We start from the raw sequence: 23777 nt of genomic DNA, 5'->3' as shown, positions 1-23777 counted from the left end.
AGGTCTTGGGGGTTTGTTAATACAATGACCAGAACCTAATTTTGATGCCCACTCACTGCACAACTCATTCTCACCACCAAAAAAAAGGCACATGATTGGTGTTCACGCCTTAAATGGTTCCACTCGATGCAGAAGGTAGAGCTCAGCTTCAGAATCCTGCTAAACTCTTGAGGACTCATCTGATTCTTTGGTCATTAGCAACAACTTGTGACTTTTAGCGAAGGTTTGACAAAAGCCGGACTGGTAAAAATTGAAGGGCCTTACTGTGGTTCCTCTCCTGTTGCAAAGACCCTCCACTACAATGGTTGCATTATTGCAAACACTGCAATGGTCTAACTCAGTTTTTTTTTTTTTACCCTCACTTCTGAGAAATTCTAAAACACCTGAAATCACCCACTTATTCCAACTCGTCATTCTTCAACTGAACGACACACATTGTACCCCAAGTAGGATGATATAAATGTTTAATGGCTACTATGGTAAATATGATATATTAACTTGACCTATTCTAAGTGGTGACTTCCCAAATCTTACATCACATGCTGTGGATATTCTCCCCATTGACCCTGCAAACTGATGAAATTCTGATCAGAAGCCAATAGCTCCTTGGTAAAAACGGAAATATTCTTTATTTAAGCAGATTATGAATGCAAAAGTGTTCTTTTCATCATCACCACACTGTTTTCTCCTGCTGTCCTCCCTCACTGGGTGTCTCGCCCTCCCTCAAAATTCCTCAAGTGTCTGGGCTGGAAGAAAAACAGTCTTGATTGACATTTAGCTCTCCAAGGCTTTATACAAACCAAGTCCTGGCTCTGCCAAAGCATATTACTTCAGCTACAGACCTATAAACCCTCACAGAGAAAAGACATCTGTTAAATAGAAAGAAGAGAGGCAGGAAAAAAGAAGAGGGGAAGCAAGGGACAAGGGGAGGGATATCAAGGGGTGATAATAGCTAAAAACTTGATTTTCAGCACGTTTCTCCAGCTGGATCCATTCCTCCATTAGTCCCTGTCAAACTCAAAGGCACAGTGGTGGAGGGTGGTAGCATAAATAGAGCCATGTACACAATTTGGTCTCAGTGAAGCTGACATTCAGCAGTTGTAAAGAAACAATGCTAAGGCTGAGGGCGAATGGAGTAGGAAATTGCGAGAGGGCTGACAGTTACGAGTAAACACGTGGAAACACAGAGGCTCCTGGAAAACCCAACTATCCAGCGTAAAAAAGAGAAAAAGTTAGCTACAGATCTGCTGAATAAGACTGACCTACATTTGCACACGGCTGCTAGGCTTACAGCACAACAAACACTGCAGCAGGAGTAAAGTATGTGATATGAATGGCACCGCCCCTAAATGACATCAGCAATGTCTTGAGTAAATAACGGACATTTCAACTATTATTCTCAGCTTGGAGGAAGAGTAAAGTCTTCACTCTCATCATAATGCCATCTTAGAGGAGTGTAACATTTGAAATACTGCACCGTATGTGATGCAGTCACATATTAAACAGGGAAATTTTGATAATGAATGTCAGATATCTGCCCGAATTTGATCTCTACATGAGCAGGACTCCACCAGGAACAGCAGTGATGAGGAGACTCTGTATGAATGCTGAAGTTTGCCAACTATAACTGTGACACGATATATTTTGGTGTTTCCATGGTGAACGTTTAATTCAAATAACATGGGGCACAAATGCATATTTCTGTTTCCTGGAGCAGAAAAGTTTCAAGAGGTACTGTGTTAAAAATCTCAATCTTACTTCAGCATGTTAGTAATTAGCACTGAACACAAAGTACATCTTAACGGTTATATATGTAACTTTTAGAAAACCATTGTTATTAATGACACCTGTGGCTGTTAAGTAAATTGCAGTCAGCATCCTGTTGCTCACACTCACACTCTGTAGGCACGAGCAAGCATCAGCTGCGGGTATTGCCAAAACAATATACAGGAAATAAATGCTGGAAAATAAATTCCAATCATATTTAGAATAAAATTGCTATCTGTAATGTGCCCATATTTCTTTGGCCCATTAGTTCCATGATACTAACTAGTTTGGCTCCATCAGCCAAATCCATGACACAAACAAAGCCAGACCCACGTTGTATAGCCAAGCCACAAACAGCTGGCCAACTAGGTAACTGTACAGTGCTGTGCATTGCTCTTGACTAGTAGAAAGAAAAATTAGTTAGTTTGGATAGCATTTTGCTAACACTGATGTTAACAAAGAAGCAAACTAAGGTTAGCCAGCTAGCTGTAACTTAGCTACACTGCATTGATCCGTCGTTGGTTGCTTCGTAACATTAACTGATAGAGGAATTTGCAAACAGCAAACTAGCCCATTTACTCACCGGATTAGCCCCAGGAATCTGGACAAGTTAGTTGATGTAATCCATGCAAGGTTCGCTGGCTAACAATTCATCTGCATTAGCAAGCAAGCTAACGTTAGCTTACATTAGTCAAACCACAATTTGACACTATACTTCACGTGCTTTGCAGTAATGTGATTTCGGACATTGTGTTGTTACTTGACAGTAGTGGATGTTAGCTAGTGCTACACACTGTTTGCGCTGACGCGGAGCAGAAGCGAGGCATGCAGGAGCATGCATAAGGTCACATTTTGAAAAAAAAAAACAAAAAACAAAACATCCTTTACATAGAAATCAGTCCAAACACTGTTATAGGAAACGAAGAAAGTTATGAAGGTGTCATTGTTCTGTTACAATCCGTTCACACGTTGATTAATACATGTAAATTACTTCACACACATATTGCACACTCTGGAAACCATGACTGTCTGTTCAACATTTCATGAGAATCATCCAGTAGCTAAAACTGATGTTTTAGTCTGGCCTAAAATGGTGAACGAACCGACCGACATAGCAAGTACAACACCCTGACCCTCAACACGAGAACACAACTGGTCATTCACACTGAGAAATCAGTGGCCACTGACCTCAAACTAAACTTCTTTGTTACATATAGACTTGTTTTTGCATAAATTTGTTTTGCAAATGTTCAGCACCAAACGCTGAGATCTTTACATACATTAGTAGATAAACTGTTCTGCAGTGCTCCTCTTGTTGTTGCTTTTTGTATTTTGTCTTCGTGAGTAACTGTGTAGAATGTGGTTAGAAGGCTGTGTAAATACACTGCAGTGATTTCTCTGACAACAGCGCTGATGACTGCAGCGTATCTTCCTGTCCAGGAATTCAGGACAAAAAAAGCTTTTCTCATCAACTGCAACTTTTAGGGAAAAGGGGCTATTCATAAAACTCACCAACATTGCTGCTGTGATATTACGTTTGAGACTGTCACAGTATAGAGATTTCCTCCATGTAAAAATGAAAGACTGCTTTTTGCAGCAGCAGCAGTAGCACCGCCACATTTTGATCATTTACATGTTGCATCAGCAATTCAAAAGATGCTGTAGTTCCTGTCTTCCATATTTGGCAGTTTAGAACTTAGTAAAACAACATTTATCCATCAAAACCTCTACCACAGTCTCTACCACAATAGCAGTGAGTGTTTCCCTAATATGGTAAATGCATGGGGGGGGGGGGGGTGGACTTGAAATTAAACAGCTTCTTGAGTAGACAATAGCCCACACACATGTGTATGCATGCACATACATGTGTGTACGTATGACAGATGACTTACAGAGACTGGAGAGAATGAAGGTTCTTCAGGGCTGCACTGGGCACAGTCTTCAGCTGGTTATTCTGGAGCATCCTGAAGGCAAAATGGCAAAATAATGATTTCACATGAACACTTTCTCTTCTATCATAAATCTTAAACAATATGTATTGACAGATACATTCAAGGCTAACTCCATGTGTTAGTGAGCTTTCTGAAGGTCTCATCTGTATCTTGTTGTTAATGTGAATCTACACTGGTTCACTGGTTTATTCACTTTGGAAGACACAACTGCTTCATGGAGTTTTCCTGATTCTTCTTATTTCTGTGTTTCAAAGTGTGGTTCATTGTGAGCACATAAAATAAACCTTTTCCAAATCAGATTACCTATTTAAACCAACCCTTTACCAATGCACCCCTTAAACAAGCTCAGTCATAAAGATTATAACTATGCCTCAATTTTCACTTGTACATAAACCTCACAGCACGGGCAGCATAGAATATTAATACGGTAATGCAACACTGGCAGGCAGGAAGACCAAATTATTAGCTCAAGTCAGAAAAGAGAAAAAATTAAATAAAATAAAAATGGTGGTCATGGACTGACTAAAATCTGATGGATTTGTTTGAGCTGCATGTAGTCAAAATACTTCAATTGGTTTTCACTTGTTTAATTACAAGTAACAATGTGAATAAATCACTTGATATGATCAGTCCTAGTGTTTGTGTTTTCAGTCCTGTAACCAAGACCTCATCTGCAGATCAACAGGACTTTGAACTTTTGGCTCAGTGCAGAATCAACAGGGAAGCGCTTTGTGTGGCGCTCAATGAGTTCGAGTTTGTGCAAGCACACTAGGGTGTGCTGCCGATGGGAATTATGCAGAACTAATTTTTACACAGTGCTTGAATGCAAAGCTCTGTTAGGGTTTTTCACAGACACAGATATGGCTGAGGAAGGGATGAAGAAGTGCATTTTGTCTAGTCCAAGTAGTTGTAAATTCTATGACTAAGTTTAGGGTCACAATAACTGACAGTAGCACAATGTTACCACTAACAGCAATATTTATTCTCTCCCCCAGTGTGTGGAAAACTTCACGCTGTCACAGCCTTAAGTGTGTGTGTGTGTGTGTGTGTGTGTGTGTGTGTGTGTGTGTGTGTGTGTGTGTGTGTGTGTGTATGTTGACGGTGGTGGTGGTGGCAGGGAGGGTGTATGCTTACAGGACTTTGAGCTGATGGAGTCCAGACAGCGCTTCAGGGTGGATGAATGACAGGTCATTCCCCGCAAGTCGTCTGTGGTGAGAGAGAGTCAAACTTATATTTTGAAGATTTCTCAAATGCTTAAAGGTTCCAGGAGGCATTTATGTAAAAGAAGAACACACTGCAAAAGATCACAGAGTATATTTTATTTCTGAATAAAGTAATGCATAGTGTTGAGAATGTCTTCACACCCAACCCCTCAACAGATTAGGTTCCAGCTCAGATGATGAACATGGGGCCTGGGGTGTCAAAGACATGAGTCTGTGCCATGGCCTGTTGTCACTTCGTCTGTCACCCACAAGAGATTAGAACTGTTGCTGGATATCCCCTCCTTAGATCCCTTTCTGAGCCTCCCAACCATCACTGCTCAATGCTCCCTTAAGAGAGAGTGAAAAACTAATTCACCCCTCGGGGGCTGATACATGCTGTACTGCCTGTAGCATTTATCACTGGGCAGCTGTTTCAGTCCCTGAATGAATTACTTTAGGGCTTAGGGGACACCTCCCTTTCCTGTTGGGAACAGGAAGTGTATAGGAAATAGGGGTGTAAATAAGCACGGGGCAGGCTGACTGGGACACACAGCCCAAGAAGAATATCTGGCCTGAGAGATTAGCAGCAGATTTATCACTCTGCAACATGAGTCAGGTCAGGCTGAAGTCCCTGCAACAAGCTGGGTGTGAGCCTGAGAATCAAGGCTCACTGTGTCAGAAGACCATATAGCCATCATGTAAACTCAAAGCTGGTCTTTTGTTTGTATGCCATGAATTTTAAGGCAAAAACTTTGAGTTGACAGGTATGAATAGCTGTGAGTCCCTGATGAGACCAACAGAGCTGAAATAGTTAGTGAATTACTTGCTGCATAGGTACGTACTGTATTCTGCCCTCCAATAAACGTATTCAGCCTGACGAAAGCTTTCCCTTTTAAAGTTTATGATCAAAACGGTTTCATTATTTTTACACATATTTCATCTAATGTAGGCAACAATGGAAAAAAAGGCTTGTTGGAATCCCAATAAACATTACCTTGTTACAATCACAAAAAGTATAATCAACACAAGTGAGTAGCAGTCTAATAGACATCCTGTGCTGATAAGAAGTGTGAATAACCCATCAATTACATTTTAGGTCTCACAGTGCAACACAAAGCATACATTTTGTGTATGCATTTGTGTATATGAGTATTTTTTTGCCAAGCAAGTTTTACAATAAAATAAGCTGCTGTAATTCTGTCAGCTCTTACTAGCTAACAAGAAAAATGACATCTTTGCCCCCTAAAACAAGTTTTATTGTTATAAGAAATAAAATACTCAAAAATAAAACACTTCACTTAAAACATTGACAAGGTATGAGGCGGCACCTCCACCGAGCCTGTAAAACTAGGTTGGCCCACCATTGAAAAATGCTGGAAAAAACATAAATAAATAAATAAATAAAAGCTGACCCAAATAAATGTTCACAAAGTGTCTCCAGGCTGCAGATGTTGAGTGCAGGATCCAAGATCAGAATTAAACCTGATCAAGGCATATCTGACCTCCACTCCATTTATGCTGCAGAAAACATAATGTGCCATTATGCACCACCACTCGTGGCAGCTGTGCATCATCTGCACCATTATGTCAATGAAGAGGAAGCACTGAAACCAGTTACTTTAAGAGTGTTGTCTTGTGGGTTCTTTGTAGCATTAAATGTTGCTGGGCTTATGAGTTTCTAACTATCTGTCTACAGTGCAGAGTTATTCAGCCAGACAAGTGATCAGTACAAAGCTTCAAAAACGTTTAATCCACAGGATTGTGTGCTGGCTTGTGTTTTGCTATCACAAGGTGGGTTTCCATCCACCTGTTTTTATCTGCATTTTCAACTTGCACATAAGAAAAGCTGTGTGCAAACGCTGGAAAAAAAAAAAAAAAAAAAACGTCTTGGCTGAGGAGGAAAAGTTGGTGTATCAATAAAAGCAAAATGTGACAAAGTGCAATGGAAACAGACTCAGTGAATTAATCATGACTTACATGAAGCATTTGACTTAAAACGCCCACTGAAGCTTCCATTCCACTGAAGAGATGAAAAATGGCAGCAAATGAAAACACCTCGTCTGCGTGGAGTGATGAGGAGGCTGTAACCTTCCTCAAATTAATATATGAAACAAACACAAACATCACGATCCATCATGTTTTCCACAGTATTTCCCACTGTTTAAGATTGAACTGCCGCTCTTTTAACTATGTCACCTTCTTCTTCTGCAATGGCTTAATGGCGAATTAGAGAATTACCACCATCAGATGTTTATTTAAATGAACCAACTCCTAATATTCATATAACAGTAGTCGATGCCCCTACATTTGGATGGAGACCTGGTTTCAGACAAATTCAAAATACATATCTCTGGTCGACTTTAGAAATGGAAGTGACAGAGTCAGCTGAAACAGTTTCACAGAAGATGGCAAGCCCCAAAGGAGCTTTAGAAGTCTTAAAATTGCTTGAAGCATTTGACTTAAATCTTTCTGTGCTTCTAAATTGAAATCTTCCAAGAGCTTGACAGGAGAGCATGTGAGTAAGATGTACTGTATCTCTATTCATGTGAAAAACAATTTAATCCGATGCCTCCATAAACAGTAGAAAAAATGCTTTGAACCCACATTAAATGAAAAATTTTTGTCAATCGCAGGCCCTATTTACTGCTTGATTTACTGCAGTCGACAAAAGCTGTCATATTGGGATGTGAATGCTCGCCAGCTTCATAAAAAGGCTGTCATCTCAGGTTGACTTGACTTTAAGACAAACCCAGTGAACAGCTTCCAAAGCTGAATTCCACAATTCACAGAACCACACAATCAACCTATCAATGTGAACATTTGTGTCTCTACTGAGCCACAATTTGTCAAGAGGGTGTCTTGCAACAGCTTTTTGAGAATAGACTTTAATTCCAAGACCATAATCTGCACTTAGTCATTACTATAGTACAAGTTGTCACGCGTATGGAGGCCTATGAATTCAAAATGTAAAACGAATCTTGTCTGTGGCTGTTGAGTCGTTTTTGTTCATTTCCAGCACAGTGACCCGTGTGGCTAACTCAATGTGACTTCACTCCTTGGAAACTCACACAAACCTGAACCTGCAATCACTGACACGAGCCACTAACCACCACATGCAAACATGGTTTGACAAATGGTTCAGATATCCATCAGGTTTCACAACATAAAGAGCTTCTCCTCCCCTTGTGTCTTTCAGCAAATGCAGTACATGTCCCCCCAGGCTTCGACGAGGACAGAAGAATGTGCTAAATCTCATTGAGGAAAGGCTAAATCCTCTCCTTGTGCAACACCACTCCCACAGGTCTACCTCTGTCAATAGCAAATTCACAAAGAGCCCTGCAGTGCACTCTGACAGCAGAAAAGGGCTACAAACGTGGTTTGCTAAGTTTCCCACCAAAAAAAATAGCTGTAACAATACAGGCAAAACCCAAACAAGCACCCCTCCCCCACAACATGCTCTCACATGTACAACACACACCTTTTTTACCACTGTTGGTATTGGTAGCTGTGATGATTGGCCCTTGACTTTATTTCCTTTGCTCATGTTGCCAAAGAAAATGTTCAAATCAAAATCTCAGTAATCATATAATTATAACAGAGTTGTGAAGTGGGAGGAGACATTCGAGGCGCCCATCGTTCCAGAAGTAAAAAGTCACGTTCATTTTTCCCACAGACAATGTTCCGTGGGTTCCGGTTGGAGCCCTTCTAAGGCCTAGATCAGTATGAAACTTTCATCAGTACAAAAAATTAGCAGCTGTGTTACACATGAAAATATCTTGTTCTTTGATAAAGGAGTTTAAAGTACGAGACTGTGGGGAAGAAGTGAAGTACGACTCCCAAGGTGCATTCGAGCAGGAAACGTCCAAATCACCAAACTTGAAAATACTGACGTAAGGTTAACGGTAACCTAAATATTACACTGTTGAACAAACATCTATCACAATATGCAGTTTAAATTAATTCTTTTCATTTTTGATCAAATCAGCAGCTATAGCCCTCTGCTTCATTCCCAACTGCAACAATTAAGTATTTCAAATTTGCTACAGCTCTGATTTATGCCTCTGACTAGCTTTGTCATGGCAACAGTGACAGAGGCTCTTGGATATTGTAATATTTGGAGCCATCTGCCATAACAGACGGACAGACAAACATGATTTTTCAGAAATTAAACTATGTTACGTAACACTGAATGTTCAGCAAAAGAACATTTTGCTGGGAATAACACTCACTGAACCAGTGGTTCCTCCTACTTCTTAACTCTATAATAATCATCATTACTACTAATTATGTTCATTACACTGTTGAGTGCAAGTCAAACCAATCAATGAGTCCATAGGAACTACACCCTAAAGTTCAGCTAGAAGCCTCCCTCACAATGTATTCAAAAACACCATGGGGGGGTCCATGACTGTAGGAGGTGTGGCTTCATGGCTATGTAATGTGTGATGGGGGTTAGGGATCATCTGTATTAACATCATATGCCAAAAAGAAAAAAACAAAAACGTTAGTGTAGAGGTCCTCTTCAATTTAACATAGTACAATAGATCATCCTCATCTTTATTGAAAGAGCAAATTTCATACAAATGGATGCAATAACCCCCCAAAAAAGACAAGAAAATACAGTTGATATGAATTGAAACTCAAAAAGCAACATAAAAACATTATTAAAATAACAAGAAAAAATTAGCAGAAATATTTTAAACCAGTCTGTCAACGAATATAAAGCCGTGAGAAGGCCGACGCAGGTGTCATTACCGTAATTCACTTAAGATGTATAGAGTGCCTATCAGTCACAGGTTATTTTCAAGAATATCAACAAACTACAAAGAAGACAGAGAATACCTGTCATCACGTCTGCTGAGCTTTGTGGCGCCTTCGGCAAGAAAGAAAGAGAGCGGAGGAGATTGCGTGACTACGACGGAGGGAATATTATTCCTCCGTCTCGCCTCCTGTCCTGTAAGAGGATGGCCCGCTCTCTTTTCTCTCCCTGATCTCTTTCTCTGTCAACTCCTTCTCTCACTGTCTCTGCCCTCAGGGCCCATGCTCTGGTTCACTGACGCTGCTGCAGCCCTAGAGCGAAAAAGTCATCCACCAAAGTTCACTGAGACAAGCCTGCAGATTTGTTCCCGGGAAAAAGGTTACACAAAAACACGTATGAACCGTGGGCACATGTCAGTCAAAGTGGCTTTCTTCAAAACCAGACCCCAGAGTCCATCCATTATGATGATCTGAGACAAGAAAGAAGTAGCAGCAAAACTGGGTGGGTTTTTTAGCCGTGTTGCCGTGGAAACCATTGTTTTGCCCTCTTCCTTCCTGCCTTGCATTCCTCCACACAATGCGATGAAAAGTAAATTGCCTGTCAACAAAGCAGATTGGAGTGGTGTATGGAAAAGAAGCGAGCGAAGACTCGGCTGGCTGAAAGATGCACGAGCGCTGAAAAAACATGCCTGCGAAAGGCTAAGTGGAGCTGGAACCTCTGGATAATGTTCACTCACTGGTCATTTTGTTTTCTCAGGGCTGCATGTTACCTGATATCAGGTAGACAGATTTTATCTCTAACTCGCAGCAGCACTGAGCCAGACAGCGCACTATTTAAAGAGCGAAGAAATAACAAACACCCACTAAGGTTATATGTATGCCACTCAACAAACCCCCAGAGCATAAATGTGCTGTTACCACCCCGATAATCCTTTAAAAGCAAAAATCCACACAGGATGTCACATGACTGTAGCTTCAATACATGTCGTCTCACCTCACCTTTTTAATTGAGCCTTACTGCACCTTTTATAACTGCCCTTGTTCAACTCATGAACAGCGGGTGATTCGTAACCTCACGTAATGCTGCCCTTATCTCCTTCAGCTGAGAAGAAGGGCATGTTGTGCACCTATACTGTGTGCTTTGTGGTGCAAACTCAAATATCCAGGTGCATATCATAAAGCCCGGCCCTCATGTCAACATTGTACAGAGTAAATACATCATTAACCACGGAAAAAAAGGGGGCATGTACTCACAGTTCTTCCAGATAGGGGAAGTTCTTGAATACATAGGCTGGAAGCTCAGTGATGTTGTTCATGCTCAGGTCACTGTGGAAACCAAAAATCAGTTAGAAACATTGATTGAAACCTTTAAATCAGCATTTGTTAGCCTTGCCTTTAAGATCTTGATAAAGAAACTTTGTCACAGGAGACTGCTACAACTATCTGTTTTATATATTCTAATTACAGTAAAAACATTTTAAAACATGCAACTAGTTTTTGAACCGTTTCCAGCAACAGCTCACTTATGGTTTAAATATTTATATAGAGGCCTTTCATTGAATCGCCTTTTTTCTTATTGTGAAGTGCTTTTTAACCCTGATTTGGAAAGTGTGAATGTTAAATTAGTGTTAGTGACAAGATTTTCTCTGATTGACTTGATCCTCCAATGTCTCAAAATGAAATCATCTGTGAATGAAGCCTTCTTTCATCAAAAAAAAAAAAAAACATAGAATAAAATGTAATTAAGATATAAGCTGTTCTATAAAACATCACTTTGTTTACCTGGACCCTGAGTCTGAAATAAAGTTTGAACTAAATTAACACAATGAGGTTTTTAACTGTAATTGTAAACTATGTACACAAACAATAAGGTAGTTGCGTCACCCACCCCTTATGACACTTTTATGTCTTCTGACTGTGCCTGCATGAGTATAACCTCAACAAAAAAAGCCTTGAAAAAGCCCTTCTCTTTAGCCCCAGGGATCTCCATTTCTCAAACCAACTTCAAGTAAAGATAGGCATGTAGCAGCATGAAAAATATGCACACAGGACTTGATTTGCTTCCCCACCACAGCTAATACAAGTATATGTGTTTACATCTTCATACTGATAATTAAAAAAACCACACTGATAGGTATATGCTAGCTACTGAAAATGTGTTAACTATAGGAAAGCTGTGCCGTGTTTTCAACTGGCAGTGAAAAGTAAGGGACTGTCACAGTAAAAGAGGAGACAAAACGCTGTCTTGGGTCTACTGAGGAGACATATACAATCTAATCTTGATTAGGAATCCACTAACCTGCTTCAAAGAAATTCGTGTAAAGAGACGGCGCATATCAAGGCTGAAAAAACATCCGGGATTCACAAATGAAGCAACCCCCTGCCCCCCTCCTCTTTCACTCTCCAACTGGCCATCTTGAATTTCACTGCCAGATCTCTCTAGGACCTTGTGTGTGGGCCCCTGAATCCTACAAGGATCATATTGCCCTTCCTCTGCAGTCGCAACTACACACGCACACACAGAGGCACAGCGGCCTTAAAAGGCTGGCCCTGACAGAACCCTCATCATCCCTGCGACCTACTGTATGTCCCATCTCCACTTACCTGGTTATCCAATTACCAGACCAGATAGACTGTGCAGCTACAACAACACTTCCATCAACATCCACCGACTTACCTTTTTTTTTCCCTACCCTGACAACATCTCTGGTGGTGTTCTGCAAGGACTGCTGCAGATCTGCCACCACTGGTGGTCAAATGGATGCATCCCTAACCACATTTTAAACTGTCTGACCAAATCTCCCGCAGACTGTTGACTAGTCTGAACCACATGCAGGGCTGGGGAGAATGGGAGGCCTGCAAGACTCTATCACACTTCCTCCCTCCCTCTGCGTCTGGCTGCTTTACTCATCAAGGTTCTGGCCGTCCCTGCTAAGACAGATTGAAGGGGACACTAAAAATGCAGCTGCGATAAATGGTGACAAGCCTAAACGCTTCTACAAACAGGTATCAGTAAATTTCTATCCCATGTGCCATTTGGCTTCGCTTTAGCAGAGAGGAAGCAGAGAACCTGACAAAAGTAGCAGACATGCTTTGAGAGAAGGAAAATATGACAGCTAAAGTGAAGTATGAACATGTTCTAAAAGTCAAAATATAAACCCCTTAAATATACTGCCTTAACTTGTGGTTAGTTAACATAGAAATACTACACATGACATTTTTTAATCACTAGCACACACACAGCCATTAAAAACTGTGTGTAATTGACTTGAAATGCTGATTTTAAATACTATATAAATCAGTCTTATCATCTTCAAAATTGCTTGGTTTGTTAAACCAACAGTATAAACCTCAAAGTTAATCAATGTACAATCACATATGATGAAGAGGAGCAACAAATTCTCACAACTGAGAGGTGGGAACTTGAGAATGTTTCGAAAATTACCTGAAAAATGTATCGATCACGATAGATTTCTGTAGATTGGCAAATTGACTCACTGCTTATATCATCCTGCACTCTGGTTAAAATCTAACTACTAACTCGTTGACTTATAGTGTAGAACACTAGCTACAGTGTAAAATCAGGTTTGCTCTGATGTCATCAAATCGCATGTACACATTATTCATCCACCCACCACTCAACCAAACAGCTTACTTTCTCTGATTTAAAGACTCACACCAACATATTTCACTCCACCTCTACCGTCTCCGTTGGCTATACTGCCTTTTAAATCATGTCAAGTAGTGAGAGTTTCCAGTGTCTTATTTATTGTGTGTACTTTTGGTTTCCATGCGCACAGTAATGTCACTGCAGCAAATATCGTGGGACATTTAGGCAGCAAAACAACAAACAAACAACAGGTTTCCTCTGTCCTGTCAAGTGCAACAGGGTTACACTTTTAGCACCTGAAAGATTCAGCTGTAGAACGGCTCCTTTATTCCAAACAGTTTGATCATTGGAACTGGACTGTGTGCGAGTGAGCTTTGCATGTGTAGAAGAAACCTAATCGAAACTGTTGGTGTGTCGGTGAAGTCACGCTGCTGTGCCTCGTACGTTAATTAGCACAGCCAGTGTCTCTCTTAATGGGGAAATGTACTTGTCATTTCTAAGATTACTGAAGGTGATGTAATTAATATTTTCCTCGTTAATGATGTAGTATTTCACCCACCTACAACCCACCCACCATTTATCAGAATGTTTTAATTTTTATGACACCACCTGCCCAGTCCGCAGCTGCAATCTGAACATCACTATCTGGATTTTGATCTGCACTATAGTGAGTGCACTCGTCTTGTTAATATCATTGTTATCTTAGATAAAGTATACAGTTAATGTGCTCAGAATGAATGTGGGGAACAGTTAATAAAAATGGGCCCTTATGAATCTGCTGCCTAAACTTTGCATATTTCTGCTGTTGTGCATACATTTTAGTCCTGAATCTACAGTAGTTATGCAACTGAACCGTCATCTGTTTCTACCCTGCCGCAAAGCATGTAGGTTAATCTCTGCACGTCTGTTACATCTCTGAAACGTCCTACAACCTGACATAAAATCATCTGAAAATGGTTTTTCTTTGTAAGTAATCTGGAGACAATAAACTCCAAATTGTTCCTGAAACATTCTCGAGACCTCGCTCAAGCTACAGTTCTGACCTGTGGTCTATTCAGTTTACGGGATAACATTTTAATATAAAACATGACCACATTACCTTCCACAAAAGACAGCGCACATTGCAACTGTCCACAGAACATAAACACAGAAATGAAGCACAGATCTGCAGCCAGTTACACCTGTTGTTTGTAAGTTATAATTTGTCCTGGTCATAGCATGTTTACTAAGCACAGATTCATGAGTCATTAAACAACCACACAAATTAGCTTGTACAAAGAACTTAGTTGTTCCTAAATATTTACACCTAATAACTAATTGGTGTAAATGTTGTTCTGCCACTTTAACCATATGACAACCATCTGCTTGTTGGGAAACTGTGTACTACAATTCCAAAAGCACAATAGACTTCATTATGTGGAGATAGAAAAACACTAAGTTAGACTCTTACTAGAACTAGTCACCTGACCAAACCAAGCAACAAAGAAAGGACCTGACTGAGGTTGTATCCAAGATGTCAGAAACTGCAGTGAAATAACAACAGTTCGCCTCAGTCCTACGGGAGCCAACAACAATCACGTCATAAGTCAGGCCTGCATGGCAGAGTGGACAAAACAAAACACACGCCTAGAAAAAAGGCACATGCTTTGAAATATATTATGGTCTGATTAAAAACTAAAATACAACACTTCAGTCATTATGCAAAGGACAAAGCCGAGTAGAAACCAGACACAGCAACTACATCCACCCGTCTAACTCCACCCCACACTGTTGTGTAAAAATGTTCAAAAAATGTTGCACAATCATATATAAAACAATAGGGCATAAACAAGTTGAATGAGCTTACAATACAGGAAAAAAAAGCAATTGAGGGCACTTTTATCACTTGGCTAATTTAACAATGACTTCCCATCCAAAGCCTTCGACAAAAACCTGCAGCCAGTTTTTGCTGTATTCATGAATATTCTGCTGACTTAGATGGCCTGTTGTTCCTGCGTGTCGTGCTGCTCAAGACTAAATCTCCTGTTGTGAAAGCGAAAGTGAAACATGCAGTACATTCTGTCATCACTGCTTTTTCCCAGTATGTGGAAGTGACTGACCTGTGTCTTCTCATAGTGTTCAGAGGTGTGTGTGAGACACCTTAAATTCACATGAAGAAGAATACCAGTTCTAACTGACCAGTGGGGAGTCCCAGGTGTTTAACCTGTGTGGTGCTTATCAAGGTCACTGATACCACCTGGTTTGTTAGTGCTCCTGGCTGTCCATTCCACACACCTTTCCATTTATTGTGAAGACTTGTAACGAACCTTATTTAACCTAAATGCACGTGTCATACTGACTTAAACACATGGCTAGGCCAGTTTCACCAAAGCAGAAGACCTGCTGCTGTGCTTATCTTCAGTATAAACCTTTCACACTGACGGTGGTTAAGCTGTTAACGCGAACAATGTACTATGTGTTGTGTTATATGATTTTATAGAACCCCAGCCAGCCAATCAAAAGTAAAAAAGTTATAGTATGTCAGGGAAAAAAAATCTAATTTACAAGAGAGGCCATTACAAATACAGATTCCTGGCAAGATCTGGCACATGTTCTCATTCAGGTTTCAGTCACAGTTTGTTAGTAATGGATAAAAGGGCAATAAGGATAAGTGTTTTCATCTGCTCAGATGTGAGGATTCTAGTCATTGGGAATTAAAACATTCCTTTTTTTATTTTCTATCATTCTTTTATTCAGTGTCTCACAATGGTATGCTCCTTTGAAGGCCATTATTATCATGTTAAAAAGGAATATGCAGGTTTTAGAGCAGGAGCAGAGCAAACAACAACTCTTCTCTATATCATATCATTGTAAAATTACTATTGTTTGGTTTTGGACTGTTGGTCACACAGACTTAATTTGAAGATGGTACTTTACTGGGAATGAATGACATTTTTCACTATTTTCTGATGTTTTAAAGTTTGAACAATTAATCATTTTAACCAATACAGCTGCCTACACTGGCCTGTAGAAGAGCTTTCATTTCATGTGTGTCTGCAACCTGAAATGTGTGTTTAACCTCAACTGCCCCCCTCCTCCCTTTTTACTCAGGAATAGAAGTTGAACACTTTATGCGGGGCTGTGAGCTCTGTCAGATGCCTCAGAGTACACAGCAATACTGCAGGTGAATGGATCCAGTGTAAACTGACAACTGCTGGGCTGCTGTCACTGCACAGCCAATGGTGTTAAAGGACAGCTGTAAACATTCGGTGGTCAAATATCTTAGTATTGCTCAAGATTTTCGACTATATAGTTAACTTTGATCAAGACTGAAATTTGGCCTTTAACTATTTCCCTGTTTTCTGAAATGTATCAAAAAATGTATCATTATCTAATGCTGAAAGAGGAGGAAGAGCCTAATACAGATATCTAAATTTAATTAAGTGGAAGTTGCATTTACATACAATATTTTTAACAGTACTAGCAATGGATTTGCATCTTCATAGTAGAATTTACATATCTTGGAATGCAAATTACAAGTTCACTTCCTTTGTTTTTATTTTAACTTTATTAACTTTATCTCTTTATGAAACATGTGAAACCTGATTACCAGGGGTGGCAGAGCTTTCCCTTGTCTCCTCAACAATTTAAACTTTGAAAGTAAGTAAAGCAAATGACACTGACAAGATGAAGACCTCTCCTAGTCTCCATTTCATTCCAGGCTAAGTCTTCTATCACTCTGGAAAAAACTCTGCCTTGAAAATCTGGCCAAACAGAGTCATGAATAATCAGGTACTAATTCACAACTAGCCTTATCTCTGCACACAAGACAAGACTAACTGTGTCACCCTGGCAAACAATATATCACCCTATTAGGCCAACAGTGCAATGCATCATAATTTCCTCAAAATATACATCTAAGGATGCTCAAGCACACCCAAAGACCATACAGTGTAACAGGTAATGTAACACATCCTGAACATGTACACAATTTGTGCAAGAGGACATTTAAAAGCTATCGTTATTACAGCACATTAATAACACAAACAAGGAAGGTTCTGCACTGTTATTTACTGGACGAATGGTGGGATGTAAAACGTGTTCCGACTGCAGTTTTGTTGACTTGCTCAGATTTTCTTAATTTGGTCATTTTTCCTTGATATTTGTGCTTCTGTCATAGGTAAATGGGTTTCTTTTTTTTCTGTTTTGATTGCGCTTATTGTTGATATATGATCATGAATCTGCAGAGGGTGTTTCATTTTGAAACTTGACCGGACTGTCTCTGCTGTTGCTGTGGCTGACTTCCTGTCCATCTCGATTTGCTCTGTCTAACTTGACGTGGCCTCCGTCATAAAAAGACGAGGCACATATTGTCCGCGGAGCAGAGTGGAGAACCGCTCCTAAGATGCTTCTGAAACGCCCCACAGTGCATCTGGTGGAATCACAAGCATTGTCTGGAATGGTCGGAATCAGCTCTGGCTCTGGAACTCAATGTAGCCGTGCAATTTGCAGCTTAAGTTCTTCATAGTCCACCCGAATAAATGTCAACTACCTCGGATCACCTATAGAGTTGTGGTCACAAGTCTTTAATATGCGCTCCGTATGGCAAGCATTGCCCACAAAAAATATTTGCCATGTTTCAAATTAACTTCCAAGCATCCAGCAAGTGGAGGACAGGGTTGGGGACCCGAGAGGGGGAGAGAGCATTAATATTCTCCCATCCGCAAGTCATCTTGTTTTGAGAGTGGGAACCACTGACTGGCTCCTTTCACCTCTGCTGACCAAGAACAAAAGTATCATTCAGTTAAAAATGGATTCAGGGCACCAATGGTGAGGCCGGCAAGCTCTACCAGCAGAGTGCAAGACCCCTGACGCCACCCCTCCTTCTTCCCCAAGTCTCAACCTTGTTCCCGCTATGAAGGACCTAACACAACTGAGATGCAGGCTGCAATAACCCCTTCCTGCTCCCTGAAAGTACACAAGAGTTCATGCAGACATGATAGCAGAAACGTGTGCCGTGATTCAGTGGCAGGTAAACTACATACCTTCAAAAGGAGTGTTTACTTTGTTACTGGCTGAGGGGCCTCGTCTTTTCTCTCATCTGCTTTTCTGTGAGAGGGCTGTTTCCATTGCAGATGCCAAAACTCAAGCCCCTGTGGGCTGGAGGTAAGAGTCCACTCCAACGTTGTCATATGATTTATTGTAAAATGTGTAAACCTTTTGTTTTCTTCTAAAGCAAAGGTACAAGTCAGCAGTAGACAACAACAGAGTAAATAGCCCAAAACACTCATCCTTGTATGAGGAATTTTCCTGACCTTTGGGCATTGTTATGCTTACAAAACAACTCCCTTGAATCTGTTTCTGCTATAATGTGTGTCTATACATACTGTATGTGTGTGTAACTTCAATTTACATATCTCCCTTCCTGTTGTTAGACTGGGTTTTGTCCTCAGTATCTCTATTCAATCATACTGATACTAAAGACGTGATAACTGCACGCAAATTTGAACAAGTTCAGTTCAAATACTTTAATGACAAAACACTTGTAGATGTGATTTTTCATTTATACACCAGCAGACCATTGTGGGTGCGTTAGCCCTGAGAGAAGGAGCTCTTGCAGCTGCAATATGTCTCACTAATCCATCATGATCCCTAACCCCAGTGCTCCACATACAAAAGACGGAGGGAGTGGGAGAGGACAACTTAAGTTCAAGAGACCAGGAGAACAAATGAGAGTAGGACAGAGAGAGGGACAAACAACCTTTCACACACTTTTAAGAGTTTGAAGTGAATACGTTAGGCAGTTGAGTGTTTAAAACCTGTCACAGAGCATTTAGATAACCGACTGCGAGACAAGACGATAGCACAATCTTCAAAACAACATATTATTTTCCATTTTGGCATAGAATAGAAAAGCTGAATGGCAGTAACCGCTATGATATCATTTGTGAAAACATTGTTTAATGTTGTGATTGAGATGCCAGACTGCCCATAATAAATTGCTGTATGTTTTCCCAGAGTCGTACGCTGAGAGCTTGAGCTGTATGCGCTAGGCCTAGTGTGACATGTCTTGACAGCGTGGTATATGGATCCACTTCCCCCGTGTACCTGATGCTTTCTTAATAATGTTGATTCCAAGAGGCACAGTTTTGGTTGGTTCTGGTGCAGCAAGGCTTGAGTCACCATTCTTAAAAGGTGGCGAATCGGCACCGAGGTTTCCACAAACCAGAACCTTTATACTTTCACGCAACATGACGGCGAAACACATGTTCTTTTCCCACCCAAATAACACATTTTAAATAGACGGGTGAATATGTAAACTTAAGTCATAATGTCTTCTTTTTCTCTTTTGAGGGGGCACGGTCATTACAAAAAGCCACAATAAGTTGCTGTTTTTTTCAATGCTGTTGCCAAGGTGGTTACTTTAGTTTATGATTAACCCAGAGGTTGTGAAACAAACTGAGGAGTTTCTTCATGGGGCAATCATCAACTGTATCTGCACCACTCCATGAAAGATCTAACTTACCTGGAGCCCATTTGCTCCACATTTTAGAAAAATTAGTGGCCCTGCTGGAAGCCGTAGTTAAGTTAGACTTGTGGTGAGAATGTGTTAATGGCACAAGCTTGACTTCTGATTATTTTGTACTACACAAACAGCACTAGGAACAAGGCACTCTTGGCTACAATCCATGTAGCATTACTCACCCAAATCTGGCCGTATTTGTGACCTCAGCACTTACATTACCTTGTGATTCGGTCACATAGCATTTCCAACCCAAACCTTTGGGGGAAAAATCTAAATGTTATGTTTCAGCCTGTTATCCAGCAGCACGGTGCGTCCTCAGAAGGTACTTTTGTGCTCCCTGATACATCTTCTGTTTGCCCGTAAAAGTAAAATGTTTGTCAAGGGCCAACCCAATGTTTAAACCCAATATTTCCATTGACTGCACTACAGCAGCTTACGCAGAAGACTTTCAGTTCCATTAAAGAAGGAATGCAGTGCATAGAGGCTCGAACTGAGGAAATACTGGATTTAAACAGACCCAGACAAACATTTTATCATCCCTAACAAAAGTAAACATCTTTGAGGTCACAAAAATACCTTTGAGGATGCAACCTGCTGCTGGACAACAGGTAAATAACAACTGTTTGAGGTAACACATGGACTGCTGAGGTCACAAATAGGACAAAACCAAACCATGCTGATCACTGAGTGGAAAAGAAAAACAACTCATCAACATTTTCCAGAACTGAAAAGATTTGTCCATTAATAGAAAATTCTGATAACTGATTAATCATTTAGTTTTTAATCAAGCCAAACTGCTCAACATTCACTGGCTCCACACTGTCAAATGTGAGGTTTTGCTGTGTTTCTACATTTTATATACTTTTTGGAGAAAGCAAGCAGCTTGTGGACAAGTTCTGGGAACTAGTGATGGGCATTTTTCACTTTTTTGGCATTTTGTACAATAAATGTGGCAACTGACAATTATGCTCATTATCAATCAATCTGCCAATTATAATTGTTCAGTCTATAAATCATCAAAAAAGTAAATTTTAACATTGTTATAATATTCAAACTGCCAATTTATGTGAGCAACAAGAGCTAACCCTTAAAATATTCAGTTCACTCTCACATGTGACAAAAGAAAAGAATCAAATCTGCACGTTTGAGATTCCGGACCGCAAAAAATGCTGCTTGAATAATGCCATATAATGATTAATCGACGATCAAAACAGCTGCTGGTTAGATTTCTACAGATTGATTACAGGCTACCGTGTTGTTTCAGCTCTCAAATGATTGATCGATTACTCCAAAGGATAACTGACGATGTAGATGATGATTAGTTGCAGCCCTGCATCACAGTGTGAGGAGAAACTGGCAGTTGCTTTAATACTGTTTCAGGAAAGGATTTAACTTTTTGGCTGCAATGGAAAGCTGGTGACAAGTTGTCAAGCTTCAACTGTGTGTGTTGTTGAGCTGAACTCTGGAAAGACCTTGAGAGTTATGACACATTAAAAAAAAATGACTAGAAACTCTTGCTAAGCAGGAAATTGTCTAACATCTTCATTAGGACATTTTTCTCTGGCGAGCCATGTGTGGAAAGTTCACCCCCCCCCCGTGATGGTGCATGTCCCTCATTCACTTGGGATGTAAACACAACAAATATCCCATACTCAGGCCTTTACAGTGAGGCGTTCAGGGGCGCATAGACGTGTTTTGAGGTTATATTTCACTGTGGATGTTGGCTAATACTTACAGGTAGTAGGTGAAAGCACTGAGCCCAGTTGGGACGGTGGTCAGCCCTCTCCCGGAGCAGTCTGCGCCCCCATCTTCATCGCAGCTGCATGAGGGCGAACAAACGGCCGTCGACTGCCCTTGACCGGTGGCACCGGGGCGAAGGAAGCACCACAAACATATCCAAAACAAATCCACACGCATTTTTCTCCTCGTCGGTTCAGGTGAAAGCGGGTTCAATAAAAAAGCGGAGGGGGGGCCTTTTGTTTTGTGGTTCAATCTATTCCGGACGTCGACTTCTCATGTGGTCGGTCGGTTGAGGCATGAAGAGATGAAGGCTAACCGACGCTTTTCAAAACAAGATATAAAGTCCGAGCACTTCATACATTCGCGAGCCCGACCGGAAAACCTCCACGTTAACGGCTAGCTAGTGTTAACAAGCAAACATTGCCTTCGAAGACGAGCGCTTTACCTCGCCGTGAAACATTTTTCAACCCCCCTGCGTGTCGTATTAGTCCATGAAAATAAAGTAGCAGGGCTGGCGACAGGAGCGGTAGCGTACCTTGCGTTTTTTGCGTTTTCGTTGTCCCATTAAATAACCACAAAAAACGAGCGGTGCCTGTTAATGCGTCGCTACGCGGCTGATCCGGGGACAGTGAAATCCTCAGTTGAACGCACCGGACGGGCTTTTTGACCGTCCTGGTGTGTTTCCTAACAGGAGATCACCGTCAGTTTTCAGCCATTCCTCACGTTCCCCTCCTCTGCTCCCGACATCAACGGCATGCTTGTAGCTCGGCAGGCACCCTACCGGACAACCTGCAGCACTGGGCCCGGCCTGTGCAACAGTGAAACCTGCACCACGACGTCAGAGGCGGCACACTCGCCAGCTCCGAGCTGCGTTCAAAGTCAGGTAAAAGTGATCACGCATGGAGCAAGGTCCAGCGTGGCCAGTGACCAGCGCAGTCATTGCAACACAACTGTTTACCTCGTTTCAAAAGCCAGTTTTCCGGTGTTGTAGTGGATTTTGCATACATTGTGATGTGGTAAAAATACTCGAATCTTTTACCGAGGTAAAAGTAACAATACCACACTTACTCAAGCACTTAAGTACAGTTTTGATTAACTAGTACTTTATTTGAGCGATTACTCATACTGCACTACATTTAGGAAGCCATGATTATACTTTTAATTCCATTACATGTATTTGACAACATTAGTTACTAGTTACTTTGCAGATTCAGAATATTATCAAATCATGTCATGCATTTTGATGGGTTAGTTGAATATGCCATTCTACATAATGAGTATTTTTACTTTCGGGTACTTTGTATATTCTTTCAATTAAGTATATATTTGAATGTATGACTTTTGCTTCTAACAGAACATCTCTCAGTGGTGGAAGAAGTCCTCAGATCTTTTACTTCGGTAAAAGTAGCAATACCACAGTTTGAAAATACTCTGTCACACTCGATGTCCTGCATTTAAAATCTTGCTGGAGTAAAAGTGCAAAAGTATTAGCATAAAAATATACCCAAAGTACCAAAAAATAAAAATACTCATCATGCAGAATGACACATTTCAGAATAATGTATGTTACTGGATTATAATTACTGATGCAGTCACATTTCTCCCACTTTAATGTTGCCCTTGGTCAAAGTGCAGGTAATTTTGATTACTTTATTGATTGGTATCTTATGAAATTATCAATAAAGTCTTGTCCTATTTTAACCTCTAATTATCATCTATTTGTTGATTGCATTTTGCATCAGTAATCTCAATCTGCTCCTCTTAATGTAAGTGGGGTACAAGAATAAAGTAGCAGAAAATGTAAACACTCAAGTGAAATACAAGTACCTCAAAACTGTTATTAAATGCAGTACTTGACTACATGCACATAGTTACTTTCCACAACTGTGCAACCACTGCTGTGCCTTTCAGAAGCCCAATTAGGTTTTTTGTTTTGCTTTGTCTTTGTTTCTCTTTGAATTGTAAATTTCAACCCTCACACACATGGTTGGATAAACTGTTAGAGGTTAATGGGTCAAATATTTGCTGTTGGGCTCCTTTTGACCCTCTTTCCCCCCCTTTGTGTACTTCTTTGCTTGAAGAATGGTAACGAGGCTGCTTACTGTCAGCGTGTCAGTTAGTTTGAGGCAATTTCAGTAAACACAACTTTATTCAGGAATATGTATCACGTGAACACAATATTAACTAAAATTAAGAATGAAAAATAGACCTTTGACAAAGTGCCCTACTACAAGACAGGACCA

General features: G+C 40.6%; 1 protein-coding gene across 1 annotated transcript in view; it reads right to left on the bottom strand.

Annotated features, from left to right (window-relative positions):
- Positions 1-22314, bottom strand: part of lgr4 (leucine-rich repeat containing G protein-coupled receptor 4) — a 35060-nt gene extending 12746 nt beyond the window's left edge. Inside the window, exons 1-4 of the mRNA XM_041938801.1 lie at positions 21530-22314; positions 10934-11005; positions 4854-4925; positions 3660-3731 (exon numbers count right to left, since the gene is read on the bottom strand). Of these exons, the coding sequence (XP_041794735.1) occupies positions 3660-3731; positions 4854-4925; positions 10934-11005; positions 21530-21711 (398 nt within the window). The 5' untranslated portion in view covers positions 21712-22314. The remainder of the gene's footprint in view (positions 1-3659; positions 3732-4853; positions 4926-10933; positions 11006-21529) is intronic.
- Between the last annotated feature and the right edge of the window lie 1463 nt (positions 22315-23777).

Source organism: Chelmon rostratus, chromosome 1 (assembly GCF_017976325.1).
Source record: "Chelmon rostratus isolate fCheRos1 chromosome 1, fCheRos1.pri, whole genome shotgun sequence".
NCBI lineage: Eukaryota > Metazoa > Chordata > Actinopteri > Chaetodontiformes > Chaetodontidae > Chelmon > Chelmon rostratus.
This window is presented reverse-complemented; position numbering and strand designations above follow the sequence as displayed.